Source organism: Capra hircus, chromosome 19 (assembly GCF_001704415.2).
Source record: "Capra hircus breed San Clemente chromosome 19, ASM170441v1, whole genome shotgun sequence".
Taxonomy (NCBI): Eukaryota; Metazoa; Chordata; class Mammalia; order Artiodactyla; family Bovidae; genus Capra; species Capra hircus.
This window is the reverse complement of record NC_030826.1, coordinates 26707200-26719637: the sequence shown is the minus strand read 5'-3', so window position 1 is coordinate 26719637 and position 12438 is coordinate 26707200. Positions and strand designations below refer to the sequence as shown.

General features: G+C 51.8%; 1 protein-coding gene across 2 annotated transcripts; it reads left to right on the top strand.

The window, feature by feature from the left end:
• Positions 8716–12090, top strand: ASGR1 (asialoglycoprotein receptor 1). 2 transcript variants are annotated; one of them, XM_005693480.2, is made up of 9 exons: positions 8716–8891; positions 9165–9248; positions 10298–10414; positions 10554–10649; positions 10721–10792; positions 11032–11118; positions 11207–11358; positions 11433–11539; positions 11678–12090. In XM_005693480.2, exons 2-9 carry the CDS (start codon positions 9182–9184, stop codon positions 11838–11840), a joined length of 861 nt encoding a protein of 286 aa, XP_005693537.1. In that variant the 5' UTR covers positions 8716–8891; positions 9165–9181; the 3' UTR covers positions 11841–12090. The 2 variants fall into 2 exon arrangements, with proteins under 2 accessions (XP_005693537.1, XP_005693538.1); XM_005693481.3 differs by having other exon boundaries at positions 8716–8895; positions 11678–12084.

The window sequence follows — 12438 nt, the reverse complement described above, 5'->3', positions numbered from 1 at the left end:
TTGACAGGTTCCTCTTACTCCAGCCTCAACTACAGCATAAATGAGCCATTGCTGGCACCGCTGAGGGGGATCCCACCTACCCATTTCTCTTTCATTCAGGGACCCCAGAAAGGAAGGCTGAGGTGGGGTGGTTAAGTCCTGAACTGTGCAAAAGGGCAGTTTTTGTAGCTATCTCTGACAGAGTTAAGAGTTGGATGGAAAAGGCTAACCCTCGGGGGCAGTGTTCAGGTGATGGGGGTGAGGAGGCAGGTATGGGAGGGGGTTGGGAGGGTGGGGGGCTGCCTTAGCTTGACTGGATTCAAAGCTAGAGGCAGAGATCCCCAGAGGTGTGACCCTTAAACCAAGGGTCCTCTCTGGACTGCCCCATGGTTTTCTGAGCAGCACTGGATCCAGCAGAGGCCAGTCCTGGGGGCCGGGCCCAGCCGTCTGCCTTTCAAGAAACCTCCTAGGTGATTCTGAGGTCTTGCTTGGATGGAAAGCACCACTTTTCCCAATAACCCTTCTTTTAGCATGGTTCTGTGTAGGAGCAAGTGGTTTGAGGCTGTGCTCACATTCTCTACCATTGGGCCCGAAGGGAGAAAGCTGTGAGCCGAGGAAGGTGTGTGCAGGTAATGCGTCTGTATCTAAGGGGTTAAGGAGAATTCACCAAAAAGGGGTAAAATCCCCTACTTGTGCATGCGTTGTGTTCTAGATTACAGAACTGATACATGTACCTTATAAAACTGCAAATAAATATAGAAATACATATGGTTAAAAAAAGTTCCTTCCCCATCTCATTCCATATACCCCTTAGAGAGAAGCGTGTTAGCAGTTTGGGATGAATTCTTCCAAATCTATAAAGAGCTCTTTACAGTGGGTTCCCACACAATTGTCACTCAGTCGTATCCGACTTTGCGACCCCATGGACTGCAGCACACCAGGTCTGCCTGAACCTCACCATCTCCCAAAGTTTGCCCAAGTTCATGTCCATCGTATCAGTGATGCTGTCCAGCCATCTTATCTTCTGACGCCCTCTTCTCCTGCCCTAATCTTTCCCAGCATTAGGGACTTTTCGAGTGCGTTCAAAAGCTGACTCCTCCCCTCACCACTTTTATTTATTTTTAAATTTATTATTTTTAAAAAACCTGTGTTCTCTTCACCCCCGTCTGCTTCCTTCAACAAATACTTATTTTGAATCTCCCCTGGTGCCAGGCAGTGTTGAAATGCTGGGGACACAGTATCCCTGCCTTCAGGGCACTTGGGTCTCATCAATGGGGACAGACAGTGGGAAGTAATGGTGTTCAGGGAATTTAAGGTAATGATTCTGTTGAAGAAGTGACTGCTGGGGGTGTGTCCTTGCTGGTTGACAGGTTGGTCAGGGAGGTCTCATCTTGGAGCAGCCTTTGAGTTGAGAGGGGACAAAGTCTGGGGTGGGGGAGTGTGCCAGGTAGAGGAAGTGAAGTAGGAAAGAGTTTGTAGTGTTGAGCAGGAGGAGGTCAGGGAGTGGAGGAGGGTTGGGGGAGAGAGAGAAGTACAAAGTGGGTCAGAGGAGTCAGTGGGTTTTTTTTTAAAGTGTAAAGAGTTTTTTTTCTTTCTTTTGAATTGTGTATAACATAGGCAAAATTTATCTAAGTCAATAAAATTTTAATGAATCGCATTCCTTAAAATTCCACTGATTCTTTCCACTGCCAATCACCTTGGTTCCTCCACAGTCATAATCTTCAAAATAAGATAGCTCTTCCAAAGAGTTTTGCTCAATCCACAGCTGTTATGTAAGTCAGCCCATAATTCTTTTAGTTGAGCCTCTGAGCACCAGTGGTATATGGACAAACTTAAAAATTCCCCGCCTGTAATCTTTGGGCTCCAATTTCCTCAAGCAATTTACTTTAAGACTCTAGAAGTGTAGCAAGTAGGTTGCTATTTATTCCTTCATCTTTCCTAATATTGAAAAGCCTTGTTACATCCAATTTTTACTCATGAGCCTAGCAAAAAAAAAAAAAAAAAAAAGTTACAGGTCTCACTGTCACCACTGCAATAAAATTACAGTGATGGAAGCAAAACCTGTGTTCTCCATGTAGCCACGTTAACATCACGTGGCTGTTATAAACGCTGTGAAAAGTCCTCTTGGAGGGCGGTTAACATGGGAGTGGCCAGGGTGCCCAGGGTCGTGGTGGAGAAGGTACGATAGGGGGCAGTAGAGAGCCAGGGAGGAGGTGGTCATGAGTTTCAGATGAGAGATGTGGTGTCACTCACTGGCCAAAGAGCTTCACTTCTCTGGGTCTCGGTTTCCCTAGCTGTTAAATGGCAACGATAACCACCTGGTTGGATTCTTGCAAGGAATAAAGGGAAAAAAACACATAAAACCTTTGGCACACTGCCTGGCCAAAGGATGGTTGCTCTTGGCCTCTTGATCTATTCTTTGTTACTGAATAAAATTGAAAGTTAAATAAACTTGGAAGCATTTGGAGCTTTAAAATTTCCTAAAATTTTCACCCTCTAAATCGAAGTAGGAAGAAGGAGTCCCAGAGAAGTCCTGGGTCACAGGATCCTGGCTGTCCCAGCACCAAAGAGTGGAGCCAGGGCCAGGACCACCCATGGGAGGGGGCGGGGGGTGGGACAGGTGGGCTCTCACTCTGTCCCAGGGAGGGCATGCTGTAGCCCTTGGGTGGGCTTATCAGGTCACATTTTAAACTCCTGGCACTGAGCCCTTCCAGCCCAAGTGCATCTCCCCAGCCTCTCCTGTCTTCCCTCCACTCAAGGCCAAGTCAGCCTTGGCTAGACCTGGGGAACCACAGATCACCCTCTTTGGAAGGTCGGCACTGAGCCTCCTCTGTGCCCCTCTGGCTGTTTGTCATCGCCTCTTCTACTGGGGTATGTGACTCTGCAGCCTGCAGGGTGATGAGAGGTGGCTACAGTTCCAACCTGTGTCTGGGGTCCACTCCAAATGCCAGGTTGAAAGCACTCAGAGAGTGCTGAGACACCTGGGGTGTCAGAGAGACACCCCAGGACCCCAGCTCTGTCCCAGGGAAGTTGCTCACACCCTCTGGGATTTGGGGAAAGACATGCCCTGCTCTGCTGACCAGCCTTCCCCTCTCCCCTTTTGCAGAGGCTCTGAGATAATGCAATTCTTGGCTGTCCTGCTAATAACAATGATAAAAATAGTGTGCACAGAGCACTTGGTATGTGCCACTGTGCTAAGGGCTTTCCACTCATGAGCTTAATTTAACCTTGACCTGACTCTCAGGTGGGCATTAAAGCACTTTCCACATAAAATGAACTCAGATCCGTCTGACAGTGGCCTCCAGGTTCTTTCTGCTGCACTAGTTTTCCATCCCCTTTACATCCTTCCTGGGGACCTCTGGCCATCAATAGCCTTCCTTCCCAGTGTCCACACACACCCTCTTCCCACCAACCCTTTCTTCGTCCTCTAGCTGCCCAGGGCTCTGCCTCCAGCTGCCAGAAAAGCACTTCCCTCTTCCTGAATCACCCTGATAGGAGGCCCAGTCCCCTTTCTCCTTGGCCGTCTTTAATCTGGCACTTGGGTTCCCCAGATGTGGCCCTGAAGGTTACCCCCCCCCTTCCTAGGGCTCTTTCTTCTGCTTCTCCCCACAGGAGGAAACTCCATCCTGGGCTGCTTTCTTCACACTGTGTCCTCATCACAGGGCAGCACCCAGGACTCTGACTTTATCATCACCAGAAATCTCTGGTCTCCAGAGGTCCACTCATTCCTCTACAAAATTTTGTCCGGGTTACCTTCCCTCTCTGGCCTCAAGCCTCACACTTTCTCACTGGGACCAGATCAGTGGCCTCCTGGCCGAGCGCTTTGCCTCTCGGGGGGGCACCTCTGACCCGTTGGCCACCCCAAAGCCAGGCCATTGCTCAGCTTACAGCTCTGACCTCACCACTACCCTGCCTGCAGCTCCTCATGGGCTCCTGTGCCTGCGTGTGTACGTGCTAACTCACTTGAGTCATGTCTGACTCTTTGTGACCCCAGGAACTGTAGCCTGCCAGACTCTTCCTCCCATGGGGATTTCCCAGGCAAGAATACTAGAGTGGGTTGACATGTCATGGGCCACTGTAGTCAGTCTTTTAACTTAGTTGTTCAGGTGCCAACATCAGTAAAATGCTTTCAGGTGAGTGTCCCCCAGTGTATATTCACTCATCTAATAATTCTGGCCATTCTGTGGCAGCCACCCTTCAAGATGGGTGAGTATTCTCAACCTCTGGCATTCACACTCTTGCATGGTTCCCTTCTGCACTGAGGAACCATTAGGACATTGTGGAGATGACGGAGCATTACTTCTGAGGCTGGGTCATAGAAGAAATTTCAGCCTCCACTTTGTGCTCTCGGATCATTTGCTCTGGGGGGAGCCAGCTGCCATGTGAGGGCGCTCAGGCACTTCTGTGGAGGGGCCTCCTGCCAACAGTCAGCACTCACCTGCCAGTCCTGTGGGTCTCCTTGGAAGTTGGTCCTGCAGTCTCGGTCAAGTCTTCAAACGAACGAAGCACTGAATGACATCCGACTGCAACCTCATAAGAGACTCTGCTGCTCTGCTGTCCCACTCTGTGCGACCCCATAGACGGAAGCCCACCAGGCTCCCCTGTCCCTGGGATTCTCCAGGCAAGCACACTGGAGTGGGTTGTCATTTCCTTCTCCAATGCATGAAAGTGAAAAGTGAAAGTGAGGTCACTCAGTCGTGTCCGACTCTTAGCGACCCTATGGACTGCAGCCTACCAGGCTCCTCCGTCCATGGGATTTTCCAGGCAAGAGTACTGGAGTGGGGTGCCATTGCCTTCTCCGAAGAGACTCTGAGCTAGAACCAACTGGCTAAGCTGCACCTAGGCTCCTGACCCCCAGAAACTGAGATGATAAATATTCCTTGTTTTAAATTGCTCAGGATTTGAGGGATCATTTTACAGCAATAGATTACACATATACCACTGTGCAAGTCTATTACGTACATTATAATGCATATCTCCAAGTAGACACCTAAAGAAAAGAGATAAAAACATATATAAGGTTTTTTTTTTTTTTTTTAGCAGGACCACACAACTTTTGAGACTTTAGTCCTCCAACCAGGGATTGAGTCCAGGCCCTCAGCAGTGAGAGCATGGAGTCCTAACCTCTGGGCTGGCAGGAAATTCCCTAAATGTTCTTGCCACCCTCTTAATGGATGATCTTGTGACCCCCTTGGGGCGCATATCTTCCCAGTCAGGAGACCTCTGTGCTCCTGAATGACATTTAAGCTACCTTCCCCTGAGACTCAAGGCTCTCCTCAGGGCGACCCAAGCCACCCCTCTGGCCATTTAGCCCACTGAAGAGAAACTTGCTTATTACAACTGATAAAATCCTTCCTGTTCTTTCAGGCCGGCTTCACAGACCTCCTCTAGGGAGCGTTTCTCGACCACCCTGGAGGTGGGATTCCCAGTTTTGGAGCCCAGGCTCTCTGAATTGCTCTCTGCAGGTGCTCGGTATCCTGAGGGGAAGAGTACTCAGAGGGAACAGGGTTGCTCTGCATAACGAGGCGGAGTTCTAACAATGGCTCGGACATTCCACGCTGTTCTCCCCAGCATCTGTGAGCGTGCTGCCGGCGCTCTCAATCATTATGTTGTAGGTAGTGAAACTTACAGATGACCATACATATCGTACAGGGGGCTGACCTGTAATTCAGCATCCAGTGTATTGTGTCCTTCATCTGGCTTTCTTCAAAGTGTTTTATCACCTCTGACTCCCTTTTTTTTTTTCAATTAAAAAAATTTTTTTTTTATTCGAAAGATCTTTTTTTGACTGTACCTCACAGGATCTTAGTTCCCTAACCGGGGACTGAACCTGCACCCCCTGTATTGGAAGCATGGAGCCTTAACCACTGGACCACCAGGGAAGTCCCTTGGACTCCCATTCTTAAGCTTTTGTGTATGTTGTATACACAGCTGACCTTAGGACAGGAAGAGTCTCCAGGTGGGCCTAGTCTAATCCCATGAGCACAGGGGGAATCAGAGAGATTTGGAGTTCCGGGAGGATACCAGGCACTGTTGCTGACTTTGCAGATGGAGGGGTCATGTGATGAGGAAGGCAGGTGGCCTCGAGGAACAGAGGGTGGCCCCCGGCCACCAGTCAGCAAGGAGACGGGGTCCTCAGTTCTATAGCTGCGAGGAACTGGATTCTGTCAACAACTGGAACATATTTGAGAGTAGATTCTTCTTCTTTGCCTCCAGAAATGAATACGGTCCTGCCAGCACCTCTATCTCAGCTTCATGAGACCCTGAGCTGGGAACTCAGCTGGGGTTCCTCTTGGACTTCTGCCTTACAGAGCTGTGAGCTAATAAATGGGTGTCGTTTCAAGCCACTACCTTTGGGGTGCACTAAAAAATGAACACATGAGGCTCTGTCTCTGAAGACCTTGCAAAGTATATATTTTCTCTCTCTTTTTTTGACTGTGCTACACAGCTTGCAGGATCTTAGTTCCCCATTCAGGGATCATACCCTTGCTGCTGCAGAGTCCTAACCACTGGACCACCAGAGAATTCCCAAGGTATATATTCTTAAAGGGATAGATGTCAAGAGTTCTCAGGGTGCATGTGTCTACCGCCATGTGGCATTGTTTTGTTTTTAGCTACTTCTTGGTTTCTCAGGGTTATCTCTGGTCTCACAGAGAGAGCTGGCTTGTAAGTCAGCCACCGGTGTTTCATGTTGTTTATCTGGCTTTCCTCATGGTGTTTTATCACCTCTGACTCTCACCCTAAAGTTGTTGACTTTGGGGTGTTTTTCGTTACTGGTTCACAGACTGCTCCCTAAGCAATGGCTTTGGGCACATGGCTTTAGGGTAGAACCAGCTTGTAAGAACATCTTATTCCAGTATAATATGCAAATAGAAGAATGCACAGTTCTTCAGGGTATGGGTTTCAGCAGTTTACAAACTTGCAGCCTTGCAGCCAGCATCCAGATCAAGCAGTGGGACATTTCCATCGCCCAGAAACTCCTTCCAATCCTCGCTCCTGTAAGGGTGACTGCTATTCTGACCGAAACAGCGTAGGTTTGTTTGCCTGAATAAACCAGATTGTAACTGATAATACCAGAGCAAGCCAAATCAACAGCCCAGTAGTCACCAAAATTACTGGCCACAGTCCCAGTGCATGCAAACAATGTGAGGCTTTTCAAGTCACAAACGAGGGTGCAGCCAGGACTGATTTTACACGAGGGATGTGTTCTTGAATATCTCACATAATGTAAACTCTTCTAACTCGAGTCTAGTTTTCTCAGTGAAGTATCCATAACATAGGATTCCCATGATGTCATATTTGGGGTCTAAAGCAAGACTTACTAACGTCATTAACATTGTCCAAATTCTTACATTTTTTTATTGCTTATTTTATTTTTGGCTATGCTGGGTCTTAGTGGCTGTGGGCCACTTAGCTTAGTGGGCTTTTCTCTCGTTGCAGCGAGGGGGGGCTACACTCTAGTGGTGCCTAGGCTTCCCATTACAGAGGCTTCTCTTGTGGAGCGTGGGCTGTAGGGCCTGTGGGCTCTAGAGCACAGGCTCAGTAGTTGCAGTGCCTGGGCTTAGTTGGCATGTGGGATGTTCCTGGACAAGGGATCAAACCTGTGACTCCTGCATTGGTAGGGAGATTTTCTTTACCACTGAGCCACCAGGGAAGCCCAGTTTCTAATTTAGCATAATTCCAATCCACACACTCCCAGAATTTAGCCCTCTGTGAACTCTCAAATGGGGCTGTGAGGGACCACTTTTAGTATCTCTGGGACCCCGGGGCCCAGCTGTGGTGACAGGATGGGACCCTGGTTCTGGGAGCAGCACACAGGTCCTTGGAGTCCGGCTGTCCACATCTCAGGCTTGCCTCTGTTGTTTGGATTCTGGTTAAGCTCTTACCATTCAGGGCCTCAGTTTCCTCATTTCCAAATCAAATAGGGGTGTGCTCTGGGGCTAATGAGAGGAGGTAATGAGGGAAAGGGCTTCCCAGGTGGCTCAGTGGAATGCAGGAGATGCAGGATTGATCCCTGGGTCAGGAAGATCCCCTGGAGAGGGGCATGGCAACTCACTGCAGTATTCTGGCCTGGAGAATCCCATGGACAGAGGAGCCTGGCGGGCTACAGTGCATATGGTCGCAAAGAGTCAGACACGACAGAAGTGACACAGGCAACAAGGGAGAAGCACAGAGGAGTCACTGGAGGTTTGCTGGCATTAATCCAGCTGAGCGGGGTGGGGGGGGGAGGGGAAGCCTGCCTTCCTGCCGCCCCCACCCCCTGACCCCCAGGCAGCTTGGAGGACTTTACTCCCCAGGAGAGCCATTCAGCCCCAGGCTGGGGTGTCTGGTAGCTGAGCCCCAGGAAGCCAGGCCCAGGCTCAGATGCCAGGGTCATAGGTCTGGATTGGGAAAGAGCAGAGCTTGGCCCCTCTGATCCTGGTCAGAGATATTTGGAGAAATCAACAGTTCTGGGAAATTCAGAGACAGGAAGTAAAAGGGGAGTGGGGCAGAGGGGAACCAGCCAGCTGCACCCCGGCCCCTCCTGGTCTGGACCTCTCCCAAACAGTTCCTTAAGTGGGATGGCTGCATGCAAGGATAGGGGACAGAACAAGGAGACTCTCCACCCCTGGGAAGGAAAGTGAGGCAACCCACCCCTGCTCCCACCCCCACACCCTCCCTGAGTTCCAAATCCATTTCTACCTCTGTTTACGTCCAAAGTCCCGGGCGCTGGAGATGCCAGGTTTGGTGTGTTTGGACACATAGTCATACAGACAGGCAGACGCACAGGGCTCTGGGCCCTTGAATGGACCCTGCCCCCTCCCCTCCCACCACCCAGGGCTGTCAGTGCTAATTATCCAGGCTTCAGCCTGTTTCTTAGCCTGGGATCTGCACAGCATTGAGGGACCCACAAGTCAACCTTGAGACCTTTGGCAAGTAAAAGGGGAAGAAAGAGGGGTGGGGGGAAGAAAGGAGGTGGCGGAACTAACTGTGGAGTGGGGTGGGGGAGGGGATGAATGAAATCCGTATCCGGAGGGGTGGAGACGAAGTAGAAAAACCTCAGAAGATAGATTTTGGATGTCAGGCCTGGAGGGAATGCAGGCAAAAAGAACGCAGTCGCTGATCACCTGGAAAGGGACCGAACCCCACACCCAAGCTCTTCAGCCCCTGCCTCAGCCCTAACCCCAGCCTTGACCTGGCCCCAGGCCCAGCCGTCCCCACCATGACAAAGGAGTATCAAGATCTTCAGCATCTGGACAATGAGGAGAATGACCATCAGCACAGAAAAAGTAAGGGGACACCTCCCCCCATTTCTGCAAGGCGAGCATTAGGTGGCTCTCGCCCCCTTCCCTGACCCCGCCTCTCCCTGGGTCTGCCCGGCTCACAAGGTTGGTGGCGTCTGAGCCACCCCTCTTAGGGGAGGTGCAGGGTGTAGGATTGGAGACCCTTTCTTGGTGGCAGTTGTCCCCAGGCTCCTTCATGATTCTCCTGCCCTTCGCCTTGTCACCGACTTCTCAGGACCCTGGGGAGGGGGTTGCCCAGGGGATGTGGGGGTTAACTGCAAGAAGTTAGACCCTCTTCTTCGTTCCTCTTCCAACACCTGTGAGCCTTGGCCAAGCGTATGTGTGTGAGTGTGTGTGTGAGTCTGAGTATGTATGAGTGCACAGGTGTCAGGTATCCTTTGGGTCAAGGAGAAAATTTCTGTGGCAGGCCTCAGGGAGCTCTGGCTGGAGGAGGATGAGTCAAGCCCTCTTTCTTTCTCCTGCGAGCAGAGATGTTTCTGCTGGGGCTGAGCCGGGATGGAATGCTTGGCAGAAGGAAGTGGGCAGTGCCCTTCGATGGGGGAAAGGACTACCAGCAAAAACGGAGGGGAAGCCCCCGCATTTCAGCTCACTGAGACAGGGCTCCCGGGTGGGCACAACTTGGTCCACCTGAAGTCTGGTTACTCTGCCTCCCTGCGCCCAGACAAAGAGGAGTGGGATTCACGGGGAAAACAAGAAACCGGTTTCTCTTGCCCCACCTGCTAGACCCCTTCGGCCCCAGTCTCCAGCTTGCAAACTCCATTCTCCAGGCTCTGCGTTCTGATGCGGCAGTGACTCGATCTGGCCACTAGGTGCCAGGAAAGGCCTAGAGCCTGGGTAGGGCTCCCGCAGAAAGATTCGCATCCCTTCTCACCTCTCGATGCATCCAGCTCCTCTTGGTCACCTACCGCCAGATTTCTTCATCTATAAAGTCCCTCCTAGTCTCCTAGAGGAGGCTCAGGCTGCCCTCCTCCTAGGACCCCAGAGCTGCCCCAAGCTCCCATCTATCCCTGAGTGCCTGACCTCCTCTCTTGTAGGGCCGCCTCCTCCTCATTCATTCAGTCGGCGTCTCTGCACCGGACCCAGCCTCCTCCTGGTCTCCATGGGCCTTAGCCTCCTGCTGCTAGTCGTTCTCTGTGTGATCGGATCCCAGAGTGGGTTCCCCAGGGGGCAGGGGGTGTTTGGGAAGGGAGCAAGGTGATATGGTGAGGGGGCGGGGGGCGGAAGAGCTGGCTGCTGTGATGTGGGAAGCAGCCCCCTCATTTTGTCCTGTCTGCACCCTCTTCTGCCCAGACTCCAAGCTGCAGGAGGAGCTCAGCGCCCTGAGAGAGACCTTCAGCAACCTCACAGTGAGCACAGAGGCCAAGGTCAAGGCCCTGAGCGTTCAGGGTGAGGAGGGCTGGGGCTGGGAGGCTGGGAACAGTAGGGCGATTGAGACACTGAGCAAGTCTCTCCCCTAGGAGGAAATGTGGGCCGAAAGGTGAAGTCCCTGGAGGCCCAGCTGGAGAAACAGCAGCAGGAACTGAATGCAGGTCAGCGAGGATGTGTGTGTGTGTGTGTGTGTGTGTGTGTGTGAGTGAGTGCACATGCGCTTGCAGGATACAGCGGTCTCTCAGACCAAACCAAGGGGCATTGTGGCAGAAGTATCTGTGATCTGTCTTCACGCCCCAGTAGGCAGATGGCAGAACCTTCCCAGGCCCCAGTGTTCATTGTGGCTTTCTTGCCTTCCCCTACCCTCATGCCCCTCTCCCTCTGCCCTCTGTCTCCCCAGATCACTCCAGCTTGCTGCTCCACGTGAAGCAGTTTGTGTCTGACCTGCGAAGCCTGAGCTGTCAGATGGCTGTCCTCCAGGGCAATGGTGAGGTGGTGGGGGTTGCCCAGTCCTGCTTGCCTGCCCAACCCACTTCCCTTCAGCCCCTCACCACTCCCTCTGACTCCCGCCCCAGGCTCTGAAAATGCCTGCTGCCCAGTGAACTGGATCGATTATGAAGGCAGCTGTTACTGGTTCTCTCGCTCGGGGAAGTCCTGGCCGGAGGCTGAGAAGTACTGCGAGTTGGAGAACGCCCACCTGGTGGTGGTGGGCTCCTGGGAGGAGCAGGTGAGGTTCTGGTAGGGCCTGGCTGGGAGGTTAGCAGGTCTAAGGAGAGGTCACCAGCTCTCCTCTCTCCCCAGAAATTTATACAGCACCACATGGGCCCTGTAAGTACCTGGATAGGCCTCACGGATCAAAATGGGCCCTGGAAATGGGTGGACGGGACGGACTACGAGACGAGCTTCAAGTAAGTGTGTGCGCCCCCAAGGCTCTGCCCCTCCATCTTCGGCCCATCATCCCAGCCTGGCAGGTCCTGGGGGCCAGGGGTCCACGACTGGGCTCAGGGTCTCAGGCGCTGGGGTTCACGTCTCTCTGGTCTCTTTAGGAACTGGGCACCAGAGCAGCCAGACGACTGGTATGGGCATGGGCTCGGAGGGGGTGAAGACTGTGCCCACTTCACGGTGGAGGGCCGCTGGAATGATGACATCTGCCTGAGGTCCTACCGCTGGGTTTGTGAGGCCCGTCGGGACAGAGGCAATGACAGCTAAGAGCCTCCTCTCCCCTAATTTATTTCCTCAATGCCTTTACCTGCCCTAGGGGTCCTGGTTTGGGGCCCTTCTATCTAGGGGCTTCTGGATTTTCATCTAAGATTTTAGAGGGAAAGGGGAAGGATGGTGTCTGAGAAATGTAGAATGATGTTTAGAGGGGCGAAGAGATTGAAACCCATGCTGCTTTCTATGGTTTGCAAGTTATTACTGTCAACTGGATTTTTTTAGAGTAAAAAGAAAAGAAATACACAAAACACTGAGTTGTCTGCTTGCTGGGGATTAGGAAACGGGAGTGGGCTGGTCAGCACTAGGAAGTGTTGGGCAGGCAATGGGTCTTTCTGAGAACTGTCTGCGCTTTGGGCCAAGAGGCCTGGATTTGTTATTTACAGGTATACAAGTTAGGGCAAGCTAGTCTGCTTTCTGTGTTTCAGCTGTAAAATAGCGTTATTACTGATTTGTTACTGAACTCAGGTTCAGTTGCTCATCTCAGTTCAGTTCAGTCGCTCAGTCGTGTCCGACTCTTTGCGACCCCATGAATCGCAGCACGCCAGGCCTCCCTGTCCATCACCATCACCCGGAGTTCACTCAGACTCACGTC